The 27,785-nt window shown below is 41.9% G+C and overlaps 1 protein-coding gene across 8 annotated transcripts in view; it reads right to left on the bottom strand.

Moving 5' to 3' along the window:
• Window positions 1–27,785, bottom strand: part of MARCHF3 (membrane associated ring-CH-type finger 3) — a 160,669-nt gene that overhangs the window by 25,110 nt on the left and 107,774 nt on the right. For 6 of the 8 annotated variants that reach the window (XM_058440545.1, XM_032156540.2, XM_058440547.1 and 3 more), the window contains exons 2-3: window positions 12,272–12,515; window positions 10,388–10,592 (exon numbers count right to left, since the gene is read on the bottom strand). In XM_058440545.1, the coding sequence (XP_058296528.1) occupies window positions 10,388–10,592; window positions 12,272–12,459 (393 nt within the window). In that variant the 5' untranslated portion in view covers window positions 12,460–12,515. Of the gene's footprint in view, window positions 1–10,387; window positions 10,593–12,271; window positions 12,516–17,160; window positions 17,179–24,700; window positions 24,777–27,785 lie in introns of those variants that run through there. The other 2 variants (XM_058440546.1, XM_058440549.1) reach the window with 2 other exon arrangements.

Genomic DNA, 27,785 nt, shown 5'->3' with positions numbered 1-27,785 from the left:
TTATTTTCTAGGATAGTGCATATTTTCCCTTCATCTCCCAATTTCTGCTTTACTGACTCTTCCCAGATATAAGTCCTTAAATGCCTATAAATTCTATTTTACAACTTTCCTGCTGCTCCTACGTGCCAGCATTTCATATAAGCTATATTAGCCATTTTCCCTCGGAGCCCTAAAAGACTTTGAACCTCACTACTTATTCCAACTTTCTATTTATAATAGCATTGCTAGAGGTGAAGCAATGATGAAATAATGAGTAGAAAACATTTCATTTTCTTCTTGTAATCTGACCTCAATCTTCACAAACAGATCTTTATACATTTTCATAAGTGGCACATCTAAGAATTAAACTTTTTTTTTTTTTTAGTATCCAAACTAAAAGCTTCAAAAGCATATTATTTCTCTTTCTTGTTATACAAGCACCAACATAACTTTCTTCTCACATATCCATCACCGTGTAAATCTATCCCTCTAACTGTAATGATGGATTGCAAAGAAACCGCTTTATCCCAAACAATCTCACAGGGTTCCTATCTCTTCAAGAAAGGAGGCGGGCAGTGACGGGGCATGCCACAGAAACCTAGATTCCATGAAGAATGAGGAGGAAGGCAAAGCCTGAAGACCTGACAGGGGTCTTTTCTTATCTTCCCCCAAATCTGCTGCACCTGTCAAAAAAAGTGAGGCAAAGAATTGCGGGAAAGCCACAGATAACTGAAGACAAAAATCAGTGTTTTCCTTTATGGGTTGCAAAATAAGCTTTACCAATCTGAATTACCTTGATGGTAGTTTTAAAGAAATTTGTCTCACAAGTGTGTACAGCCACATGAGGACTGATTAACCTTCACAACCATTCGTGAAAAGAGGGAAAGGTTTCTGACAATTTTGGGTTAAAAGAATCCTCCTAAGGAATTGGTGACATAATGACTCAGTAAAATGAAGACTCAAATGCAGAGGAAGAGTAACTAAATGAGAAGAAAAAAAGAAAGGCTATGTAAGTCACTTGGAAATGAAGAATGATTTTTCTGGCTTCTGATAGGGTGCTGTAGCCAAAAGCGTTGCTTTCCAACTAGAGTACAAAGAGACACAGGAAAGAAGTGCCACTCTACTCTTCCAGCACTTGATCTGGCACAGCTCAGGGTGTTTTTTAAAACAGACTTTATTTTTTAGAGCAGTTTTTGGTTCATAGCAAAATTGAAAGGAAAGTACAGAGGGTTCTCATATATCCCTGTCTCCCCCTGTCCCCTACAGTCCTCTACTGTCAACAGCCCACACCACAGTGGTACATGTGTCACTAGTGATGAACCTACCTTGACACATTGTCACCAAAGCTCATACTTTACATTAGAGTTAACTCTTGTGTTGAACGTTCTATGGGTTTTGATAAATGTATAATGACATGAATCCACCATTATAGTGCAGACTAGTTTCACTGCCCTAAAAATCCTCTGTGCTCCACCTTTTCATCCTTCCCTCCTTGCTAACTCTCTGATTTAACAGACAAATCTGGTGTCAAGAGGAAACAAGGGCTTTACTCATAATTTTTTTTTCCATCTTCCCCCTTCTGAAACACATCTAGTTTCTTGGAAAGGCTAGGTATTGGCAAAGAAACCCTCAGCTCTGTGTGTGCATAGGTTCATACCAATGAGCAAATGAAAGAAAGTACTTTAGAGCCAGGAAGGAAGCCAGGTGCAATGGTCTGAATGTTTGTGTCCCCCCAAATTCATATGTTGAAATCCTAACCCTCAAGGTGATGGTATTAGGAAGTGGGGCCTTTGGGAGGTGATTAGGTCAGGAGGATGGAGCACCCATGACTGAGATTTGTGCCCTTACAAAAGAGACTCCAGAGAACTAGCTCTTCCCGTCTACCATGTGAGGACATAGTCAGAAGTTGGCAGTCTGCAACCAGGAAGAGGACTCTCACTAGAACCCAACTATGTCAGCACCCTGACCTTGGACTTCCCAGCCTCCAGGACTGTGAGAAATACATTTCTGTTGTTTATCAGCCACTCAGTTTACAGTATTTTGTTATAGTAGCCAGAATGGACTGGGACACCAGGTGTGGTGGAAAGAACGTGGGCTTTGGAGATAGACCTGGATTCTTCTTTTTTTTTGAGATGGAGTCTCACTCTGTTGCCCGGGCTGGACTGCAGTGGCATGATCTCAGCTCACTGCAACCTCCACCTCCCGTATTCAAGTGATTCTCCTGCCTTAGCCTCTCAAATAGCTGGGATTACAGGTGGCTGCCACCATGCCCAGCTAATTTTTGTGTTTTCAGTAGAGACAGGGTTTCACCATATTGGTCAGGCTGCTCTCGAACTTCTGATCTCAGGTGATCCACCCGCCTCAGCCTTCCAAAGTGCTGGGATAACAGGCGTGAGCCACCATACCCGGACCACCTGCATTATTCTTTTGCCTTCTCCACTTACTAGCCCTGAGGCTGAAAGTATTTAAGATCAATGAAGAGTGACTTAGGTCTGAGTTGCAGCTTCCTTACCTACAGAATAGGATAATATCTGCTATGAGAAGGATAACTGAGACATTGAAATAAGATGATTATATAAAGTGTATACAAGCACAACATAACTTTCTTCTCACATATCCATCACAGTGCAAATCTATCCCCTTAAGCCTGTAAAACTAGATTGCAAAGAATATTGCATGTAATATTTTTCCTTTGCCTCAGAAATGGGTAAACAAAATTTAAGAAGAAAAAAACTCTGGGGTGTGAACATCTTGATAAACATAGATGGACTCACATTAATTAATGCCACTGGACTGGAATCAAGATCTGTGCCTATTCTGGAAAGTAAAATGCTTTGCACAAACAGGCATAGCAGGTCTCATTCAGTGAATAAACAACTACTGATCTCCCTGTGCCTAACTGAAGATACTTCTCTCTGCTCACTCGTTTACAACTGATTGTTAGGCAGTGTGAGGGATTAGCTATAATCATGTATTGTTCACAATATTTCACACACTAGTCATTTAAAACTATGTATTCTTTCTTTGGAGTTAAAAGTCAGTTGTTGACACTTAAAACTGAAGATGCTTGTGGAGGGCTGGCAGGAGCCCCCAGCAAGGAGCGTTATGCATATTCTGTAACTCTGCTTCTGAAATCTGCACCAGGGCTTCTGCAATTTATGTCTCCCTTCAGCTCAACCAGGTGCCTTGTACCCAACACAGGGCAATTCCTGAGAGTTAATTGTGCCTTGTTATTTCAGCAGGACTTAGGATAAAGGTGATTACCAGCTGTAGTTAATTCAGTGACATTTCACTTCTCCTCTCTCAGACTCCCCTTTACAAAGCTTTTCTGCCAGCAGCCCATGACACCTTCACTTCCACCACCCCAACACCCACGGAATAACTTGTAATTGTCTGCCTTTCAAAGAAGTGAACTCCATAGCTGTCAACATTTGCTGTACTAATTGTTTGTACATTTGGAGTTAGCTGAAAGGGTCCGGAATCTTTCAAGATGATCTGTCTCTTCTGTTAACTTCCTCTTATTCTTGGCCCAGATGTGCTTAAGGAAAACCTGGCTGGATTTCCTCCCTATTTGAGAACACCTAGGGATGAATCAGTGAAGACCATGGTTTTCTCCCTGGCCCCAACAGGCTATTCCTTTGAAGGGTATGCCATTCACAAAATGCTAACGTTTGTTAATTCTGGGTAGTGAATACACATCTGTTTGTCATATTATTCTTTGTCCTCTTCTGTATTTTTAAAAACATAGATTAAAATGAACATGTTATATGGAGCAATTCTTGGTGTTTTGCATCTTCGTGTCTCTGCTCATAGAAGTCCTTGGAAAGACGAAGAGGGCTGCTATCAAGTTGGACAGAGGTCCTCTTGAGAATGTGGGTTCTGATTTGTATCCAACCCAAGTTCACAGCAAGGATCAGAACAATTGAAAATAACAGAATCTGGTCATGTAACTCTTTTTATACACAGAACTGGATTTTCCCTCCAAATTAATCCTTTACCAGCAGTGGATGGGCTGAAAACACAGACACTGAGCAGTTAGCTCACTTCCATCTGGCACGGCCATGTGAACACTTCGGTTGGTTTGCTTTTTTAATGAAGTGATTTTTAATGAAGCAAGCTGTGAATTTAATGGATACCTTCAAACAGCTTCTTTTGTATTTAAGCTTTAAGTAACAAAGCAACTGCCAAATTAGCCACCAAAACAAGAGACAAATTCAAGACTGGACGACTGCAGGATCAAGGATTGTTGGGGTGTGGTCATCAGACAATGTCATCTCCACTGCTGGCACAAAGTATGGTTCCATGAGCCCACATGGAGGCACGTGACCCAAGGGATGGTGTGCTCAGCGACCTTGTCAGAGGTCAAGAAAGTACTTGGCTGACACTACAACATACTCAGGCGCAAGATGTTATAATTATATTCTCACCGCCGTCCATGCTGGTACACTGTCTTCTAGAGGTTCATTTCCCTTGTGATTTTGAATCAATCATTTCAGCTCACTTATAATGTGGGCACAATAGGAAGGAGATCATTAGGTTCGGTCTATAATACCCTGAAAGGAAGATGAGGTGTTGGTAGAAAGAAATGCACAGGGTATTAGAGAACTCTTTTAAAGGTGAGAGAAGTCACCCAGTCCTAGAACCTCAACTGTAAATGCAGGAAGGAATGCAAGATGGTGGAGGGCTAGGTGTGTACAAGCAAAAGGCAAGGCCTGGGGAACTGGAGAGATCATGTCCCACCCAAAGGCATTCAAATTCCTCAATAAAAGTATTGATCCAATACAATGCACTTATGACATGCTATGATACTGGTCCAACTACTTTACTCACTAGGCTGCATTCATGGGTTAGAATAAACAAAGGGGCTTGCCTGCCTTCATATAAAGAATGGAGTGGTGGTTCTCGTGCCTATAAATCTTCTTGAATCACTTTATATTGCTGATTGAAGTGAATACTCTGAAACCAAAACTCGTAGTTTTACTTCAATGAATATTAAAAATCAAAACCAAACCAAATCCATTGTAATAACAGTCCAGCAATGTCTCCACCTAAGTCTCATGTGTGTATACATATGTGTGTGTGTGTGTATATATATATATATATAATCTCTATATAATCTATCTGTATATATTAGCAGCTAAGTGAATTCTTGAATCTATTAAATAGCAAGTGCCAAAGTACAAAGTGGTTTCTTCATAGCAGTTCAACTCTGCTCCCTATGGTATACCTGGAGATTACACTGAATCCTGGGCACACTTTAAAACCATTGTCCTCCAGTGACTTCACAAAAAAGATTAATAAATAAAAAAGTTTGAAAAAAAATCCTTAATCCTCATCTCCCTAGCTTTATATCCTATTATTCTGGGTAACTGCTATGTGTGAAAACATGCTCAGTTTCAATTTAGCTAAACCTCTGATTCACAGGGAACAGCTTTTAAATTGTTCATAGATTCTTATCAATCAGCTGGTTGTGTGTAGAGGAAATAGGAATACGGAAACTTAATCACTTCCACTGTGAAAAATCACTGTGTCTCCCTGATCAGAGGAAAATCAGATCCTAGAAGGCCTTTCCTCCAGATTCCCACTATTTCTTGGCTGTTTCATTTAAATCACAACATTGTTGAGCTGATCTATAACTTCATGAGTTTTCCGGGCAAGGGTGGATGTTATGAATACATGTCTTAGGAGAGTCTCAAAGCCTAGTGGCAAATATTCTATCACTAGAAACCGACGTTATAAGTATGCTATTTGTTCATCGTAAGATGGGCTTCCTTGGCAAACTGGTCAACCAGAAATGCTTTAATGGCAAAAGGCTGGAGTCAAGACACAAATTTTAGGGGAACAAGTCATGGTGTTTTTATGTGTGTTACATCTGCTCCTCCTTTTTGCTATCTACTGTTGTGAGAAGTCAGGGACCCCGAACGGAGGGACTGGCTGAAGCCATGACAGAAGAACATGGATTGTGAAGATTTCATGGACATTTATTAATTCACCAAATTAATACTTTTATAATTTCTTACGTCTGTCTTTACTGCAATCTCTGAACATAAATTGTGAAGATTTCATGGACACTTATCACTTCCCCAATCAATACCCTTGTGATTTCCTATGCCTGTCTTTACTTTAATCTCTTAATCCCATCATCTTCGTAAGCTGAGGAGGATGTATGTTGTCTCAGGACCCTGTGATGATTGCATTAACTGCACAAATTGTTTGCAGAGCATGTGTGTTTGAACAATATGATATCTGGGCACCTTGAAAAAAGAACAGGATAACAGCAATGTTCAGGGAACAAGAGAGATAACCTTAAACTCTGACTGCCAGTGAGCTGGGCGGAACAGAGCCATATTTCTCTTCTTTCAAAAGCAAATGGGAGAAATATCGCTGAATTCTTTTTCTCAGGAAGGAACATCCCTGAGAAAGAGAATCTGTCCCTGACGGTAAGCCTCTAAAATGGCTGCTTCGGGGGTGGCCATCTTTTATGGTCAAAGCTGTAGGGATGAAATAAGCCCCAGTCTCCCGTAGTGCTCCCAGGCTTATTAGGATGAAAAAATTCCTGCCTAATAAATTTTGGTCAGACCAGTTGTCTAATCTCAAACCCTGTCTCCTGATAAGATGTTATCAATGACAATGCGTGCCCAAAACTTCATTAGCAATTTTAATTTTGCCCCGGTCCTGTGGTCCTGTGATCTCGCCCTGCCTCCATTTGCCTTGTGATATTCTATTACCTTGTGAAGCATGTGATTTCTGTGACCCACACCCTTTTCGCAGACTCCCTCCCCTTTTGAAAATCGCTAATAAAAACTTGCTGGTTTTACGGCTCAGGGGGCATGATGGAACCTGCCGACATGTGATGTCTCCCCCAGACACCCAGCTTTAAAATTTCTCTCTTTTGTACTCTGTCCCTTTATTTCTCAGACCGGCCGACACTTAGGGAAAATAGAAAAGAACCTACGTGACTATTGGGGGCAGATTCCCCCGATAATCTATGTTTTGAATGCTTTTCTTTCAAGTTTTGTGTGATTGGACACAGACCTTATGAGATTTGCCTTAGTTGGACTTTATCAGAAATTCATCCACATCTGACTAACATAGATGATTGCAATGTAGTGCTCTTGGGTTGAAACTAGCTCTTGTTATACTGGCTTACCTTGCACCAAGAAAATATGAATAATACATCCTGTAGAATGTAGTAAATAGATATCTACTAACCATAAAAGGATTCACCAATATTCAGAGTAAAAGAGACTAAAAGATTTAGACTGGCCATGTAGGTACGTAGGTAAGGTAGGTAAAGTAGGTAGAGAGGTAAGTAGACACACAAAATCAACTCACTGAGGTCTAATTATATGCCATACAGTATAGCCATTTTAAATGTAGGATACACATTTTTTGAACAATAACTTTTAGCCATATAGAGACCAAGAGATGTCACGGAGAGCTCTTTGCTCACTGTCTTCCACAGGGAAGCTCAGAGAAGTTGAACCAACCCACACAGATGGCCGGTGGCTAAGTGAGGAGGGCATGCCCAGTTTGGAGGTTCTAATGAGAATCAGCCCACTGATTTGCCATTATGAGTAGAAACTCACCCTTACAGGCAGAAAAAAAGACTTCACATAGCAGCCAGTGTATATACAACAGCCCTGGGTTCCTGCCCAGTTAAAAATGAACATCCAACTGCGGGCTGCAGAGATAAGAAAAGGAAGTGAAGAAGTGTCTTAGGAATGGTGGCATGAAGGGGGATGAACAGTTATGCAGAACGAAGGACTGAGAGGGTTTATTGACAACTGGAAGTCTGAGGTGTTAAAAGTAATTTCAACCAATGTTAGCGTTTAGATGCTGACAAATAAAATTTATAAATGACTTTTTAAACCGCTTCCTCGAGCAACAAGAGCTGTTATTGTCACATCGATTTTGAAATTCAACGCTATGGAATTTCCTTGCTTTAATGAGAAGGCAGACCCAACTGGTAAACAAAGTAATGATTAAGCAATTAAAAGAGTAAAACTGAGAAATAAAGTAACACTACTCCTAATCTTTAACCCAAATAGGCAGGTTTTGCTGATTTGCTTAAAAAAAAGATGCATGTTTATCTTGAGGTGAAAGTATTGAGAAGAGATGCTCACTAGGAATAAACTGCCCTCTGATAAGAAGGGAGAAGTCAGTTAGTAATGTCATTTGTTTAAAACTCTGCCCGCACCTGGTTCTCATTTGTCCTCCAGCTGAGAAACCAAAGACAACTTCTTTTTATTGCTTGTGGTCAAACAGCAAGTTCATTTCGCCATGGGATGATCAAATGGCCAGCCTCCCCCAGCTTGGGAAGGTTTGCCTTTCACTTTCAACTTGTTCAATCATCATTAACTCTGAAAATTGTCACATTCCATTTGTGCAATGAAAATTTCATCACTGGTGACCGTTTGGGTGAAGTTTTCGTAGGCGAGGCCCTAAATCTTGTAGAGCACCTCACACATTCTCAAGGTCATTTGCCTTGTTTCCTTGTTTAATGACAGTTGCCTAAGATGCAGGAATGAGTCTGTGACCTGACATCAGCAATTCTGAAGACCCCTGTGTGTGTGGGTATATGTTACCCTCTCTGAGACTGAGAGAGATCACTGGGTGATTTGCCACATGGATTTCATCTGAGAAAAATTAGGGTATGTACATGCATGTGTGCACCCACAGATACACACACACCCTCCTTTGTTATATATCACGTGCACATACACTGGGATTTTTACTGGGGAAACGCTAGTTAAAAAGATCGCTGGACGGAGTCTATTTCAAAGCGGGCTTCCTCACTCTGGGAAGCCAGCTTCCCTGGAGAGGCTGCAATATCAAATTGGGGAGGTTCCACAAAGTTTCTGGAAAGGAGAAATAACCTTCTTTTTACTTTGCCATTAGGCTTAAGAAATCTTCAACTCCTTTGTTTATTATTTAATTATATTTCCCCCTCTGCAGATAAGTTCTAAAATGTTAAATCCCAATGAATCTGGCACAAGGCCAAATTCCCCACAGGCGCTTTCTGAATATGAATTTCTGAAAGTGGATGTCAACTGGCAAGACGGCTAAATTAAGAGGTCACTAGATCCCGACTCTTAAGCAAAGCATGGAGTGTACTGGGGCAAGTCAAATAAGTTTTAAGTTTTGTGCCATTTGGCAAGTAAGTCATAATAGCTAAAACAGGCCCCGGTTAGAGGTCTTGATTTAATTTTCAAGGTCAAACCCAAGAGAATGTATACACAGAGCTACAAAGCTCTCTAGCATCTTAAGCCTGGGCGCTAACACACTTATTAAATAGTCTACAAGAAGCGCTTCTTGATTTCCAGCACTAGTTTTCATTACAGGGCTTCACTGAGTTAGCTGCTGAAATAAGGAGGTTAGGAGCAGGTCTGAATCATAGATACAATGTCTTCGCTCCCTTCAGCTAGCTCTGGCTCATAATATATTAAAATATTTACTGTTGCCAATATCCAACTTTTTTTTTTTTTTTTTTTTTTTTTGGAGACTGGGGTCTTATTTTGTCACCCAGGCTGGAGTGCAGTGGTGCGATCTGGGCTCACTGCAAGCTCCACCACCCAGGTTCACGCCATTCTCCTGCCTCAGCCTCCAGAGTAGCTGGGACTGCAGGCACCCGCCACCATGCCCGGCTAATTTTTTGTAGTTTTAGTAGAGATGGGGTTTCACCGTGTTAGCCAGGATGGTCTTGATCTCCTGACCTTGTGATCCGCCCACCTCGGCCTCCCAAAGTGCTGGGATTACAGACATGAGCCACCTCGCCCAGCCAAGAGTTCAATAATATTAGGTTATCGGCTGAAAAAAGTTTGTGTGTAATTTCCCAAGTGAGATATTTTTATTCAAACTGTTGCATATGTGCCCTGTATTCTTTTAAGTGTTTTATAATATTAATTCCTTTAATCCTTATAGTAATTCCAAAAGGTAAAGTAACAAACCCGAGGTCACAGAACCCAGGACGTCTGGGTCTATCTCCATTAAACTATGGAGCTACACTTTTTCATGAAGACTTCTCAGGATATGCAACCCAAATGCCCATTTATCTGCTGCTTCAAGTTGGGCAGATGGTGTGCAAGGAGAAAGATGTTTGACCTGTTGGTTCCATTTCACAGGGATTGAAAAATGGAGATCAAGTCTCTAAACTGGCCCTTTCTCCTTATACTGATTTATTCTGCTATCCTTCTACTGCTGGATCCCAAGTGAGCTAGCAAGCTCTCCCTTCTCTGTGTCTGTCTGTCTACATCTCTCTTTCTCAGACACACACACACACACACACACACTCACATAGCTATTACCATGCTTCAGTAAAGCTGTACAGGGATTGTGATCCAGGCATAAAAACAGACATCATTTGCTCATTAGAGCTAAGTTTTCAGGACGTGCCCCACTTACTGACCTCCACTAACGGCCTGGGTTTGCGCTCGACTGCAAACCTGAAGTGGCAGAGTTCACAGTAGCTGGTGTTTGAGGATGACAGCCAGTGCTCCAGGCAGCTCCGATGAATTGTTCCCAAGGTCCCTGTACATTCACATGGAGAGAGCAAGTCCTCTTGGCTGCTGCCCTCATGGCAGATCCTGCACATCGGCCGGTCATTGAAGGGGCTGCAAGAGAAGGAGGGGCACCTGCTGGTCACTGGGCTGGAAACCTTCATCAAGTGGATGGCCCTCTAGCTCTTGTCCTTTGGGCCCTCCCCAGGGCAGCTGCTTTAAGACCTCTTAGATCTATACTTGACCTTGGCAATGGGGCAAATGATTCTGGGCACTCTAGAGCACTTGGGTCATCTACTTGTGACAACACAAAGAAATAGGGGATTGCCAATATCAAAGTAGCTGGGTGTGGCCCAGGATCAAAAATGACTGAAAACAAGCAGTGGATATTTTCACTTGACCAGGAAGAGCAGGCTATGGTTGATGTGGTTGAGACCTGTGAGCCTCCGTCTGTGTGTGTGTGTGTGTGTGTGTGTGTGTGTGTGTGTGTGTCTGTCTGTCTGTCTGTCTGTCTGTCAGGTATTTTTACCTGCTCTCCCACCATCCAGTACTGTAAACCAGGTTTCAGAGTTTTACAGGCTCAGTGTAGATAAAGGAGGCCCAGAATCATGAGTCAAAGGCTGAGTGGGGCACATCAGTCACCAGTCTCAGTTCGCAGAGGACGAAGATAGTCACTGCCTCATCCTGTTCTGAGTTCTAACCAATTGCTGAAAGTTCTCCAAGAGTCAGAAATTACATATTAAATGTTTTTCTATTTTTTTCCTTTGCACCAGCAGCACAGATTTTAAATGGAGGGCATATGGGCAATGTTTATAACATGCATGGGAGTATGATTCAGTGTCTGAGGGCCACCATGCCCAGGGTGGGATGCCACTGCACCAGAGGGGTTGACTGATCACTCAGACAGAGGTAAGAGAATAAGGTGTGAATGACTCGTCCTATGTTAGAGGTCAGAAGTGTCAGCACTGACACTAGGGGGCAAATCCGATGTTGATCCACCTTTTAAATGCATAGGTTAGAAGTCCCACTTACCCATTCTGAGAAAAAGCTGGAGAAGCCAAGGAGTTCCTATTAGCCTGGCAGCCCATAGCTCCCTATCCAACAATAGCACAAGAGGAGACAGTGCTGGTCAGGATAAGTGGTCTCCAAGCTGCTCAGAGCCTGCACTTGGGCTTTAGTTCATCACTTGGGAAGGCTCAGGAGGTTTTCACAATAGCACTTCATAGGGCAGAATGTGCGTGAAGGGTCAGGGATGGGGGACCATTGAGGCTGAAGGAGGGGACAGCAGAAGAGACCTCCAAATGATAAGAAGAGACCCGCCCAGAAAGTAGCCCTGGACAGTGCTTCCATCAGGCAATGCCAGTCCACATGCACACCAAGAATGTCACTTCAAAAGTTTTGCCCACAAATCCAATCACTTTGACTCAGTTGCCTGAGGTCAGATACCTTCTTAATCCTGTTGCAATAGGACTACCTTTGTTACCTACTGCAGACAACAAGAGAGCATAACAATGTCAAAATAACAACCCTGTATCTTGCGGGTTCCTTCCCCTCCTGGCTCTTTGTAAGTATGACTTTGAGGGGAAATCTTGATAAGGTGAATTTTAGCTTTATATCCTATTGCTATAGAAACGGCAGTAACAGAACTCGTGGAGTCTTTTTTTTTTTTTCCAGCACCTCCTCTCACCTGACACAAAGACCTGAGCACTAATTACATTCCCATTAGCATTTTCCATCTGACAAAGAGTTCTCTGGATCAATTACAGATTCATTTATTTTAATTGTGGTACTACCTCTGGGTGGCAAGAGTCCGCACTACTGTTGACAGCAGCTGCCCGTCCTTGGCTGAAACTTGCATGACATACTGTGGCTGCCCATTCACTAGGCTGCCACAATCCTCCACCGTCTTCACCACAGGCGCAGCTGAGCTGGTGCAGTCTGGCAGGACTTCGGGCAGGTGACTGCAGCGGCTGGTTGTCATGGTAACAGACAGCAATTACTCCGCTAATGGCTTCCACATTCATACAGGATTTCCATCTAAGAGAGATCAGAAAACAGTTTACTTGGGCAGGGTAGTTAATAGAAAATTGAGAATTATGGGCCACCAACATCATCATCATGTCATTATTTAATACAAATAACAGGGGTAGCCTAGATGTGGCACATTATCTTGTTACTATTTAATACAAGTGCACACACACACACACACACAGCCCACAAGAAACAGCAGATACGGTATGAACAAGACAGCAAGCATGTCGGTGTATATAAACATTTAGCAGCCCTGCTTTCCACAAGGGGACAGAATGATGACTCTGAGGCCCAGATCTGGAGAGAAGATAAGCAGTTCCCTGCTCTGTGCCAGAGAAGCAATAAGTCTTTGTTGACACTCTCTAAAAGTTACTAAAATCATTATTAAAAACATTCAGAACTATTTTTTCTGGTAAGCAATTTATTCTCCATGCAGCTTCATTCTGAGATACTAAGATTAAAAAGAGAGAGAAAGAAGGAAGGAAAATAAAAATGAATTTGGCCAAGTATTAATAGCATGCTCTAGGACAATATTTGCCAAACATGAATCACTCGATGACTGTGCCACCTTTTGACTTTTGCCATATCTGTTGCATAGTAAAATTTTCTACTCAATACATCTTGAAATTAACTTCCTTTAAAAATGGAACCTATTTTAGCTTTGTCTTCAAGTTATTCATGAAATGAGTTTAATGAGCTTTTATTTTCTAATGAACATGACAACAAATACGTTAGCATGATGTCTTGTTTGTGTACTACCTAAAATGCAGACGTATATGCATCATCATAGGGAAACACATAGGAGAACGTGAGAAAATAATGAATGAGATCTCTATCACCAATTAAACATAATCCATTACGAATAAGGGCCTTACCTCCTAGGCACATGGTTTATCATATAAACCGTGAGGAATTCTGCTCCCAATCTGTGTGGTGCAGGCTTGGGTCATGACCTCAAGTTCAAAGCACTCAGACCCACTGGAGTGAGGAACTCCACTGGATTCAATAATAGGTCAGCATGTGACACATAAGAAATAGAGGTTTTTACAGAAATTTGAAGGAAGAATTCTGTCCGAAGGTGAGATGACAGTTTCATGGCTAGGAGTGCTAGCCTGCTCACCTCAAGCTCCCGAGCTCGACATGGCCTGGGCTCAGTAGACAGCAGCAGGATTAGTTGATGGACTGAGCTCACATCAATAACCCATTTAGGTGGTCAAGGCCCAGACTTAAATAAATGAAATATCTTGTCATTTGCACAACCCAAAACCCCAAGAGGATTCCTGGAATTCAGCAAGGGGTTGTTTTCTCCCAGATATTTGTCTCTACTTCTTACATTTTCCTTGATCCCCATGGTTCTGGAAAACAGGATCTTCCCAACTTCCAGAACAATGTGCATCAACTGGATGTTCTCAGGGCAAGATGCAGTGTTTCCTGATGAAACTGACAGTTTCCCTCCCAACAAGCACATGTCAAGCAGGCTTGACTGTCCAAAACAATCGAACGTGATCGTCATCCCTTCCTTGCTGCCGAGGTGTCTGGCTGGCTTTGCACAAGCAGCCTCCCTTTCCCACCCTCACTGGCTGCCTGGAGTCCTCTCAGGGTCTGCGTCTGCCCTTGCCCAGCAGCCCTTCTGAACCCACAGTGGGGAGATGGCTGTGGACTCCAGTCCTTGTCTGAGACCTGATGTGGGGGCACAGGCAGGGGCTGCCCCACTCCTGCCATTTTCATGACCAGCAATACTGAACATTCACCACAGTCAGTTAGTTGGTATAGAGTATAGTTTTGCTTTTTAAATAGGATTTTTTGCTTTTTTAAAAAAATTACAAAGCAATTAGTATACGGTGTGTTATAAAAACTATGGAAGAGCACAAAGAAGACAATAAAACTCATTCATAATCCCACCATTCGGATAACCCCAGTAAATTTTTTGGGTAGATATCTTTTTATTTTTTTGAAAGGGTTGGCAGGGTGTAGTTGATTTGTGACTGGGGCCAGACAGTTGTTTTGTTTTGTTTTTAAAAACTGAGTTATGGTAGCTTTCAGACCGAAAAACAAAGAGATGTTAAAAGAACAGCCTCTTCTAAAACTGTGCATAACTACTCTCCTCTGGCCTGCCCTTACAAAACTCCATTGACATGATTTTAAATTCTCATAATGCTTCACAGTCACAAAGTGTAACTTCCTGGTACAGCTCTCTTGCTTCACAAGGCAGCCATAGATTAAGAGCCAGGGGTGTATTGGCAGGAAAAGCAGACACAGTGACCTTCTTGCCGCATGGAATCATTATGTCTAGATGCACTCTGAGAGTCTATTTTCGGGTTTTGCATAACTCCAGCTCAGAGGGCCAAACACTCCCTCCCTTTACTTGATGGAACTGGAAGACAGTAAGGAGGGGGTGTGCAGAGTAAATAATGGGACCCAGGGATGCCAGTAGTTAGGCTACCCTCAGTGAATTGCCTGTCACCCAGGCATATAATAGCCCTAAGTTCACACACTTGTAACCTAGATTAAGTCCTCATCAAAGGAAGTAGTTCTAAATGTGTGACCTAAATCCGCAGTAAAATGTCCTTAAAAATATTCTAGAAGCAGAGCTTCCCTTAAATTCATTTTATATATGTATTTTCACTTCTGCATGATTTCATCTTTCACAGGTAAAAGGGATATTATTTGCCACCTGATCAGTTTATTCCATTCGTAGTGGGTGCTGGGCACTGAGTTTAGCATAAAAGAACAAAAGAAACCACACCTTGCCTTCTCCTACAAGCAAGCCCTGGCTCTTTCTCTTGTGCCATATCTGCAGAACCCTGCATCCAAGATCCTCTAAGCCCCAGCTCAATTTAGGACCTAACTAAAATGATAGTCCGGTCCAGCATTCCCTGTAAAACATACCAGCATGTCTTACGTATACCACACATCAGAATAACCTTAAGATTCTAAGACTGGCATGCCAGCAATGAGTCCCAACAGCCCTGAAAGACCGTGGACTTGAATTAATGGGCTAAGAGGGATTACACAAAGCATTAGCACTCTTGAACATGGTGGGGATGGCTGAGTTGGTTCTAATCTCAGAAGAGTGGATCTAACCACCTACTCAGGTGGCACAGGAGGAAAGGAAGCACACTCTGCCCTGATCTCAGTGAAAGAGAAGTCCAGAGGCCTAGATGCAGGCATGGGGCAGGCAGGAGCGGACCTCACAAGCTGCATGCACCAACTGGCATGCTTATGTTACACCTGGGGCAGTGACGAATGGCCCACTGCATTTTCCTGTCTAGTTCAAAGCCACCTGGGAAAACAGCAGGCTGTTGCCGAGGATGCTAGAAAGAGCTGAGCTGTTGGTTTGCAGTCAAGCACGGGTCTTCTATTGAGCTTTCTGCAAAATTTCAAGCACTATCTGACTGCTTTCTTATCAATGCCAGTGCACTGCTCTTGTGGTAAAGTACTTCCCAGTCTACCTAAGAATTCTCTCTGGGAGGGAGCGGTGTATGTGTAAACTTAAAACATCAAATGGCACTGGTGGGATGGGTCCTTTGCTGGCCACGCTTGACACCTTGCATAATTTCTTTCTCAGGCTGAGAATAAAACATGATTTGGCACTGGCCAAACTCAGCTGCACACAGTGGGAGGAGCAGGAGTAGGTGGATGAGAGGGAGACAGTGAAAACAGAGGGGGTGGGCAAATAAATGAAAGCCTGATTAGGGAATTGTTAAAATAAAAAGGTTTGTCTGTTAAACTGTGACCCCTGAAAAGGACAGGGTACAGGTTTCACAAAAGCAGGACACCTAACCAGGCAGCAGCGATTCATTGCTGCATTTCTGAATAGGTTGCCACTGGTAAGTGATTTCCATGGGAACATGGCTGGCATCAGGAGGATGCGGCCACAGGTCACGGGGGAAGGGAAGGGAAGCAGGCTCTGCTCACCTCTGCAGCCCCTCTGCCTCAGCAGCCCCCAAACCTACAGGAGAATCATGAGTTAGAGAAAAAGCTCTGTTGTTGGAGGCACAACACCAAAGCCTACACTCTGGCTTTCTACTCACCAAGGTAAATCACTCAGCCTCTCAGACTTTTCCTGAGATTTCCTGAATATTTGAAATTAGGATACTAATACATCCTGAGCCACCTCACCTGGTTGTTTGTGAGGTCTAAAACAAGATAATACATACGAATTCACTTTGTAAGCAGGAACATGCCACGTACAGAGAAGTTTGAACTTTATTATTATGTTAACCTTCATTTCTGCTCTTTTTCTAGCGTGGGCTACATCTCATTTCTGTCTGTCATTCATTTATTTATTTATTTATTTATTTATTTTTGAGTTGGAGTCTTGCTCTGTCACCCAGGCTGGAGTGCAGTGGTGTGATCTCCGCTCACTGCAAGCTCTGCCTCCCAGGTTCATGCCATTCTCCTGTCTCAGCCTCCTGAATAGCTGGGATTACAGGCGCCCGCCACCACGCCCGGCTAGTTTTTTGTATTTTTAGCAAAAACGGGGTTTCGCCATGTTAGCCAGGATGGTCTCCATCTCCTGACCTCATGATCCGCCCACCTCGGCTTCCCAAAGTGCTGGGATTACAGGCGTGAGCCACTGTGCCCAGCCTCATTTCTCTCTTTTAAAACTGTCTTTCCTCATGTCTGGTCAATCTCTACCGTGATGTACCTTTTGCATCACACTTGAACTCTGACATTGACCATGCCATCTGTCTTGGCTAGGGAGAACAGAGGGAGCTTCATCCTTGCATTTCCACTTCTCATTTTCCCTGGCCCCACTGCCTTCAGATCTGGAAGATAGGTTTCATTCTTCCATGAAAATGCTTAATAAAGATATATGACAGGTGATGGGATGATCTGTGCAGCAAACCACCATGGCACACATTTACCTATGTAACAAACATGTACATCCTGCACATGTACCCCCGAACTTAAAATAAAAGTTGAAAAAAGAAAAACAAAGATATATGAGGAAAAGCTGCTATGATGTTGGAGATACGTGGGTCTATTTGTCAGAGCAGCTACCATTATCTTAAATAATCCAGCATGTGATAAATACACTAGAAAATAAAACACAGGCCAATCTCAAGGCCCTTTTCAGGCCTACTTGTATCAGAACTACATTTTCAATGCCAAGTCAACATTAGTCTCTTAGATGGAGGTCAAGAAGTGGGAGAAATTTGTTACATTGGCACCTCTGTTTGGGTAGGAAAATGACTCAAAAGGTTTAAAGGTGAAAATGAGAGCAGGAGATTGTGAGTGCTGGCTGGCACTGACATGGTCATGTGAGCTGCCTGGACAGTGGTCTAAGCAGGCCCTAACTTGGAGGCAGTCTGGAGCAAGTCTGGACCTCCACATTCAACCTTCATACCCAATTCCAGAGATTTCAAGAAGTAATAACAAACTATAGAAATGATCCCCCAAAGTAATGAGTTTAGTAATAGGAATAAAGTTTCAGTCCAGCAAGATGAATAATCTCTAGAGATCTGCTATACCTATAGTCAGAAATAACGTATTGGACACTTAAAACTTTGTTAAGAGGGTACATCTCATGTTAAGTGTTCTTACCGCAATAAAATACAATTTTTAAAAAGAAGAAGAAGAGGTAGGCTCCTTAGGTCTCAATATGTGTCCTAGAGGGATCCTGTGTTACCTCTACAACCAGAGTTGGTTGACAAAGCAAATCAAAGAAGCAAATTCATTTATTCATCCTTCCATCCATTCACTATTTTTTTTTTTTTGAGTACTTATTAGGTATTCCTAGGAAGTTTCTGGTGGTGCAGGGTCCAGCCATCTCAAATCCTACTTTACATTTCCCAAGGAAATGTGGAGGCCACCAAATAGTCTGGAGAATTCCCCAGACCCTCACTGGGGTGGCAGAGCCATGAGGACCTAGCACTTTTCCACAATCAATCATGCCCTTGCTCATTCAGGGGAAACCACCTGAGGCCCTAAGTTTGGGGACCAACACTGAAGAACTGAGAATGGCTAGAAGTCTTTCTGCTCCCACAGAGTTCTGCACCATTAATGCTGGTCCAGGATCCGTAAGTCTGACCTTAGTTTTACATGAGTGAATCTGCTTCAGAAAGGATTTTTAAATGTCCTCTGTGAGAGTCTTAATACGTGGGGAGCACAGCCTTCTCTAATGAGACCAATGAATGGACAATACAAGGCGGTCAGTGACTGAAATGGGAAAAAAAAATGGCAATAATGGTCTTTCCAGGAACTTTCCTCTCTGAGTTAGATTTTTACACTTTGAATTCTAAGAACAGTCTCTGAGAATAGGGATGCTGCTCTTTGATAGAACATTCCTCTGGCTTTTCAGGCATATTATAACCCGACAGTGCACTGCATGGGTGATGAACTGACTTAAGAGTACCCTGAATGTTCAGAGAAAATGAGGGAAGGTAGGAAATCACACAGTGACCTTCCTTTCCAATGAAAATAGAGCAAATGACTAATTTCAAAACCATTAACATGGAAAAGCGGCATATTTCTTATGAGAACAGGACACAAAGGCTCTCCAAGGAGATTGCTGTGACATGATTACCAGCAACATTTAAGTTTTCAAAAACACGCCAAGGAGGCTATTCACTAAGAATGTGTAGCGGCAAAGTAGTTGCTTCATTAAACTTAAATAGCCGTGGCATGGCTGTGCTTACAGACTGCACTACCAAATTATACATTTCTTTTCTGGATGCTTCACTGACCTCATTATGTGGAGCACAGAATTTGTCATTCCAAATAAAGTGACCATCCAAATCTTTACAAACATGTCCATCAGGCGCTTGATGAGCCTGCAGAGTGAAACACTGGCCAGCCCAGTGAATTTTAAAAAATACTTCTCTTTTTGTTGTCTCATTATTTTCTGCTAGGTGCTCATTGTCACATTTACAGGGCACGGTTAAGCAGTAAGCAGGTGAAATGCCTGTTTCTGAGTATGAGGGAGGTTTTGATTTGGGGGTAATGGCATATTCTTGAGAAATGTATAAGCCCCAGTGATGAGTTAGAGGGAGAAAAAAAACCTGACCAGCATAAGGCAAGTTGGATCGGGGGAGAGTTACCATAATATGTTCCTAGTGTACTACCTTAAAGTTACATTCAGAGTTACTTATCATTTCTCATCCACATGATTAATTCTGATTCTCAGCCACAAGAAGTATCCAAAGTATCAGACAGATCTTTTTTTTTTTTATTTAAAATTACTGTATTTTCTCTTCAGCCAGGTAAAATCCTCTAGTTCTGCTGAAGGCAAATCAAGTAACAATTATCATATTTAGACATATTTTCCCCTCAACAAGTACTTATGAAATTAATTCAGATTTTGGAGGCTATCCATTTTTCATTTAATTTTAATTATATAGATGAAAATGGCAATTAAAAATCCCACAACAACCCTATGTGTTCAAAGACACAGCGACAGCTGAATTACACTTGTAAATAACAACTGGCTCCTACACACGGAGCCCCACTGAGCTGAGGGAGGGGGTTGCACAGATGAGTTCTGGGCACTTGGGAATAATGAGGGCACATCAGAAAAGTTTAAACATCAAGTTCAAAAATTGAGAGGAGCAGGCAAAACATAATGAGACATTCATGAGACATTACTCAGGGATGAAAAATTAAAATGTACTCTTCAAATGATATTCAGTGTGACCAGCAGCAAATAGCTACCTGTCCAGCATGCATAAGGAAAGGCATGAAGGGTACAACATGCTGGTCAGGATATCTGACAATACAAGAGAAAAACATCTCAGTCACAATGAAAGCTAAATATGTTCTAAGGACTGAAGGCTCCCAATTTGTTTTTGGGCTCACACACATTTTTTTTTTTAAATCAGCATCCAAGTGAAAGCCTATCATGAAGGAAGTTGATTTGGGATTCATTTCCAAGTTGTACCTCACTTTCCTCTGCATAAGCAACCCAGTATTAGCTAGATAGATGTGCTAATTCTTAACCCAAGCCTCCAGAAGCCTAGAATAAAGCCAGTTGTGAGCTTATTTTAAATCAGGATTCCTTGGAACTTTCCTCTTCCCCGTTTTACCCAGACTACAGGGAGGCTGCAGTCTTGTCCATTGGCAGGGCAGTCTAAACTCTGCATTCCATCAGGCTCAGGTAGGCTGGGCCTCCCTGTGCGTTCCCTGGAGCACTTTCAGGCCCACGAGGACCCACAACACATTTGGCTGCATTACTTTGCATTTACACACAAGATAAGCAAGGTCACTCAGCTTGCCAAGGAATATGAAGTCTAAACCTCCTTGGACTTTGCATTTCATCCCCCTCCTAGGCATGATAGATGAACTCTCTATCATATGCTACATAATACCAAACATCCTCAAAACACCAATTGTTCTTTCATGTATGCTCTACAGAAACAAACCTGTCTTGAGTGTTCCTTCATGGTCTTTTCACACATTTAGCTTTTGAGTAAGGAGCTGTCTGGGGACCTTGGGGTTGAGGAGACCGAGCTCTGGTTTTGGGTCAGGGAGTCCTGGCTTTGAACCACCACCCAGCTGCTTATCAACAGGAGAGTTACTTGACGGTGAGCCTCAATTTCCCCCCTGAGACTGAGGACCTGAGGTAGGTGTGGGCCTGGCACATAGAGGACTCTTGATAATGGGAAGTACTTAAGTCTGTAGAGCAACAGGATGAGCTCAGAACAATGGGGCCATGGTAGGGGTACAAGAGGCACCTTCCATATCCCACCTCTAGGCTCCTCACTCAGCCCACCCTCCTCTACAGCTCTCATTACCCCTGCCCCCATCTTCCCAAGCCAATAGCTCATGAAGATACAACTACTGACATCTGCTTTGACAGTCTTGTATAAATAGGTAAAAAAAGAAAATCACAGAAACTCCCCCTGGAATTACTTTCCTTGGCCTTAGACATGGCTTCCCTCCTCTAAACCCCAACACACATACTCACATATACACACAAAAAAATATAGATTCTTTTTGATTGGCTCCCTAAAATGGGTCCAGTCTTTTAAATAGTCAAGATACCAAACAAGCACAAGAACAAAGTAACACATAGCCAAGGACCGAGTTACCCGAGATCACTTTATCACTTGCTGTCTGCATAGCCTGTATCCTGGATTCTTGCAGACCATGAAATGGATGGAGAATAGGGTCTCTCTCTTGGTGATGATACTTATTTTCTATATACCTCAATGCAAAGCACTTATGCATCTCTTTAGGGAACCTCTGAGGTGCTATTTTTTTCTAACTGGAACACATGCCCCCTCCCTGCACTTGCTTCCTGGCTGGGACCTGCCTGCCTGTATGGGCACTGCATGCATCGTGGCCTGGGTGGCTGCAACAGTCCCCTGCATCTTGGTACAGAGTGGCCTCTCTTCCACACCCCCACCTGCTGGAGTGCTGGCTCCATCTGGACTTTTTCAGTGGGAGAACCGGCGTGCTGTCTCCACAATCCTCCTGGGAAGCCAAGTGTGTAAGGCCTGTTAGAAATGCCCACAGTGTGTCAGCTTACACAGAACATCCCCTTCAGTCATTTAGCCACTCAGAAGGAAGGTCCTGAATCAAATATCTGTGTTGTTCTGTTCGTTTTTTTTTTTTTTTTTTGTAGGCCCAGCCCTGCCAAAAATAATGGGTGAGGTTTCTTACCCGGATTCAGCCTGTTTGATAGAAACAAAAACAACTTTATATTGAGACTGAATTAAATTATTATCCAAGGCAAAATAACTAAATAATATACAGAGGTCTACCCTTATACATTTTCATCTGATGGTACTTTTCCTTCAGGACAGACAAAAAAATTACACTATTAATAGCAACAGTGTGAGTGTATTTTTCTATTTTCATAGCACTATTCATTTTCTATCTTCTAAGTACTTAATAAATACAGTGGGCCTTTACTGCCTTCTAGGGTGAAAATAACACTTATGCCCCCATGGAGCTCATTCATTTGTTTTATGGGCTAAAAAAATCTCTAGCGTGTCACAAATTAACACAATGTTCCTGAGGACTGTGTTTTATTCTTGAATCTCCAATTTCACTAATAAACGTGAAAAATACATGTAGCCAGATAAGTCCCAGGAGACCAGCCACTGCAGATGCTGAAGAAAGCAAGTTACTCCAGCTAAGATCAGCATTAACTTCAACCAGAGACTGTCTGTTTCCCAAATTCTCCTCCAATTGCTTGTTATAAGGCAAGGAACTTGGTTTCTAGTGACCAACCAAAAATCCAACAGAAATAGGTTTTTTTAAATTTAAGTAAAGGAGATCATCAAAAAATTTTAAAAAAAGAAGTTGAATTCTCAGATAATGACCCTTTTCTAGTCAGAGCTCCTATCTTGCTTCTAGGCCATGGACCCCCCACTATTATCCTGAGAGAGATTTGTTATTTTTTTCCTTAATATTTTTATTATGAAAAGAGTCAAACAAATAGAACATGACAGTAAATCCACATATATCTTATCCCAATCTAAAATTTTTTTATGCCAATATTTGTATTTTACTTTTTGCATTTCCTTCCCTTTGTTCATAAAAATTGTTTACACAATTACAAGAGAATGTATATATGCCAATCTAAAAATTAATCAAGATTTTATCACATTTGTTTCACATATCCTTTCTTCCTTCCTTTTTATTATAATTTTAAAGTAAATCCCAGAAATCAGTCATTTCACGCCTATATACTTTAGTATGAATTTCTAAAAATATGAACATTTCTCATATAACCACACAGCCATTATTTCATGTAACAAACTTAATATTTCCTTGATATCGTCTACTACCCAGACTATATTTAAATTTCCCCAATTGTCTCGAAAAATCTTTTGGTTGGTTTAAAAGGCCCAAACAAGTTGTACACATCATATTTGGATGTTATTCATTATATGTCCCTCTCATTCATGCACGGCCTCTCCCTTTCTTCCCAAGCCATTGTCTGTTGAAGAAATTCATGTAGAGGTCCTCTAGAGCCCTGTCCTAATCTCCACTTTTTAAATTTGTCTGCCTTCTTGTGTTACCATTTCACTTGTTCCTCTCTCTCCTGTATTTTCTGGAACCCCAAGATTGGCTTGATTCATTTCAGGTTCAACTCTCAGGCAGTACTAGCTCATAGGTGGTAGTGTCTACTCTTGGTGCATCACATCAGATGGCAAGTAATGTATGGCAGTCCCACTTTTAGTGGGCTCAGAGAAGTCCCCAGGTAGACATTTCTAACGGTCTAAAGATTGCATCCACTGATGACAGTTGCCTGAATCAATTATTTCATTTGGGAGCTATCCAATTACACTTTTCCAATTCTAACTTCCCTTCTACATTTAGTAGCTGGAGTTCTTTTGGAACAAAGAACTTTGCTTGATCAATCAATGCAATCTGGTTAAACATGATTTATACAAAAAAGTCATGAGCACTGCTTAATTCTTTCCTATGATAGCCAGTCTTCAGAGTGTGGAATTTGTACCTTAGTTATGTTCTATAATAACTGAGTTGTATTTGTTGTTGTTTATACTATTTGATATGGTTTGGCTGTGTCCTCACCCAAATCTCGTCTTGAATTGTAGCTCCCATAATTCCCACATATTGTGGGAGGGATCTGGTGGGAGATAACTGAATCATGGGGGCAGGTCTTTCCTATGCTGTTCTTGTGATAGTGAATAAGTCTCACAAGATCTGATGGTTTTATAAAGGAGAGTTCCCCTGCACATGCTCTTTTTTGTTTGCTGCCATGCAAGACGTGACTGTGCTCCTCCTTTGCCTTCTGCCATGATTGTGAGGCCTCCCTAGCCATGTGGAACTATGAGTCCATCAAACCTCTTTCCTTTATAAATTACCCAGCCTCAGGTATGTCTTTATTAGCAGCATGAGAACAGACTAATACACTATTCTTAAAGATCCACCTGTCTTTATTGAAATTAAAAAAAAAAGTCAGACTGCTACTCCATAAGAAACACTTCTTCAGTATAGAGAAGATCTGGATTTGTGATTTAAAGGGAGACAAAACAAGTTAAGGGCATTATCCCTGCCATTTTGCAGCACTCTTGGAAGGAAGGCCAGGTGCTGTTTTCCTTGCCTGTGTTGGTATCTAAGACTTTTGTCCTTATGGTAGATATAGTCTTTCCTTAGGTCCAACACTCCTCAACAACTTTCTATATTTACCCATCTCTTAGGAAAAATGAGAACAATTCTAAACCATTATCTTCTTTTGCTTATTGCTGCACAGATCACTTGGTGCCACTTACCCCTATAGACTCCACTGTATTTTATTTATGGAATACATCTGAAGGTGGCCCAAGGCTGTGGAAGGAGGTCAGGAGAACTAATGCCTCTGTAGACTGACTACTCAAGGTCATCATGCCTGTATAGCTTGGGCTTTGTGATCCAACAGGAAGCCATTCCCACCCAGAAAAGCCTGCAGGTGCCATGTGGCAGAACCACACCCTGCTCCAGCACCATGCTGGTGACACATTAACACCCGGGGCAAGCTTCCACTGTGGAAAGGATCTGTGTATGTATGAGAAACATCTCCCCTTCCTTCTTCTCACTAATAAGGGTGAAAACATTTAGGCAGTTCATACGTATTCCCCACAGAGGCATTTATAAGCCTTCTTGAACAGTAGCTGACAGTGTCTCTGAGACTGACAGCAATCCAGGGTCTTTCTTTTTTGTTCTCTAAGAGCAGGGGCATTTTCTGCCCATGATTGCCTTGTTTTAGTGACATGCATCTGTCAGTTAGATATTAAAACAGAGTAATAATGGGAAGATAATATGCTGGCTCTGTCCACATACTTTGAGAGGGGAACATTCATGAAAAATGTGTATTTTGGGAAACCTAGATGCTCATGTGCCCATCTGCATTTCTATTTAGTTTGAAATTGAGTGTAGAATAGCAAAGCAGTGAAAGAACAAATAATGTAGGGGTGGACTCTGAGGAGATTCCTAAATGGTTCTGCAGACACCAGTGTGGGGCTTGTTGCTCTAAGAAGGAAGAGAATGGGTTAGAAAATGCACGCTAAGGAGGCTGGCCAGGGTGAAAGTGGTTTTTGTTATTGTTGTTGTTTTTTCTTTTTTTGGCTTCCCTAGAACTCATTGAGAGCAGCTGAACCAATGAACTGGCAGGAAACAGCTTCCATGACTCTGTAAGTGGAGGACTTTCACACATTTTGAAAAAGAGCAAATACTTTCTTAAAAAGCCAAGGTAAAAGGGAAGTGCACAGTATAAATAAACGAATACAAGCAATTTGGTTCCCAAAGATCTTTCTAGTAAATGGTTCTGTGCTAGAAAGTAATATTATTACTCAGATATTTGGATCTCTAGTCATATGTTTAGGTCCTGACTTCTTGGCTAGTGTAAATAAAAGCATATCCTCCAATACATACACGAATACACACACACACACACACACACACACACACTTACAGGCTCTATAGAAGGCCATCTTTATGCTAGCAATTCACTGTAAAATCTTATCATCCTAGACTTGACCATGAAGCCTAGGGACCACTAAAGTATAATCTCTACCGCAAAGTTGTAACATGAGGATAACAGAAGGAAAATAGCCGCCATTATATTGGGTGGGAATAGTCAACTGGACTAGAGTGGAAGCCAGAAATCACTAGCCTCATCAGAAAAAACTGTTAACAATTTTCTTTTTGAAAAGCAAAGCGGGCGAAGGCTATTTGGTGATAATAATAATAATTCAGCATGTGAGCGTTGGAGTTAGATACCATGGGTTTGAATCCCTTCAATTTTCCATCTACCAGTTATGCCTCCTTAAGCCAGGGATAAAATAGTGCCCATCTCAGAACAATTGAGGATTAAATGAAATAATGTATATAAAGTGCCTAGCACAGAGCTTAGCACACAGCAAACACCACTGGCTGCAAGGATTGTGTTAGGGCCACAGCAGCCTCAAATGTTTCCAGGGTGCCCTGTTGCTTTTGCTATTTCTGTTCAAGCCAACAAACATTTATCACTATACTGACATTAACATGAGAGGCAACACAGTACTTTGAGAGGCAGAGTGGAGAAGCAGAAACATAAGCTCAGGAATCAGACACATGGCTGTGAGTACTGGCTTTTGCCAACAGTTACTAAAGGTACAACCTTGGCTATGTTATTTAACTTTTCTGTGTGTCAATTTGCCCACCTGGGAAAAAGGAGAAGGTGACTTCCTTGGAGTCATTGTAAGACTTTAAATTGTGGTTTTAAAGCCCACAGAGTCTTTAAAGTGTCTTACCCAGTTGGTGCTCGCTGAGTGGTAGCTCTCATCATTATTAGAGTATTATAGAAGGCTCAGGAAACGGACAGAGGTGGGCCTCATGAATCTTGCCACTGGATGGCATGATCCTGGGCTGGGGAGGACAGGCCAGAGCTTGTCAGAGGAACACTGGGGTAAGCAAGACTGAGGACACATACCAAGGCACAGTGAGAACCTAAGGAAAGTAGGTGTTACTGGAAGGTGAAGTATGCAGAGAATATTATCTTAAAATACAGCATCAGTATAATACGGAGTGCAAAATTGTCTCCTTCTGTTTTTGGCTTCAAGGGGTAAAATATGGGGCTCTGGGGAGCTAGGTGGGCCACTATAGCTCTAGGAGCTTTCCATGTATCCCACTTGAGTTTTCCCAAGAGCCAGGTACCATTTTGGCTCCAGAATGAGATAGCTACTCTGAAGCATTTTGTACAGATTCAAAGGAATGAATGGTCCTTTTTTTTTCTGGGGAGGAGATATCTTTTCTCCCCTTTCCTAACAACAAAGGGAAGAAACAAACTAAATTTGTACTTCCATTTTCATCTGCTGATCCCAACACTTCTAGAAACCAGAGACTCTCTTCATCTTGTTTACACAGAGCTCAGCACGGGACCCACTTAGATGTTTACTGGGTACATAGTAAGAAATGTATGGTTTCTAAAAAAAAAAATGAAACAAAACAGGGACATGCTAAAGTGGAAATTTACTACTTTTGGAAATCTGGGTCATAAGGATCTGGACATTTGAAAGAGGCCAGAATACACTGTATCATGATTTTTATTAAGATCTACTTTCTTTTTTTTAAATTTTATTATTATTATACTTTAAGTTCTAGAGTACATGTGCACAATGTGCAGGTTTGTTACATATGTATACCTGTGCCATGTTGGTGTGCTGCACCCATTAACTTGTCATTTAGCATTAGGTATATCTCCTAATGCTATCCCTCCCCCCTCCCCTCTCCCCCCTCCCCCGACCCCACAACAGTCCCCAGAGTGTGACGTTCCCTTTCCTGTGTCCATGTGTTCTCACTGTTCAATTCTCATCTATGAGTGAGAACATGCAGTGTTTG

Source organism: Hylobates moloch, unplaced genomic scaffold (assembly GCF_009828535.3).
Source record: "Hylobates moloch isolate HMO894 unplaced genomic scaffold, HMol_V3 SCAFFOLD_6, whole genome shotgun sequence".
NCBI classification, from domain to species: Eukaryota; Metazoa; Chordata; class Mammalia; order Primates; family Hylobatidae; genus Hylobates; species Hylobates moloch.
The sequence above is the reverse complement of the archived record's forward strand: the minus strand, read 5'-3'. Positions and strand labels throughout refer to the sequence as shown.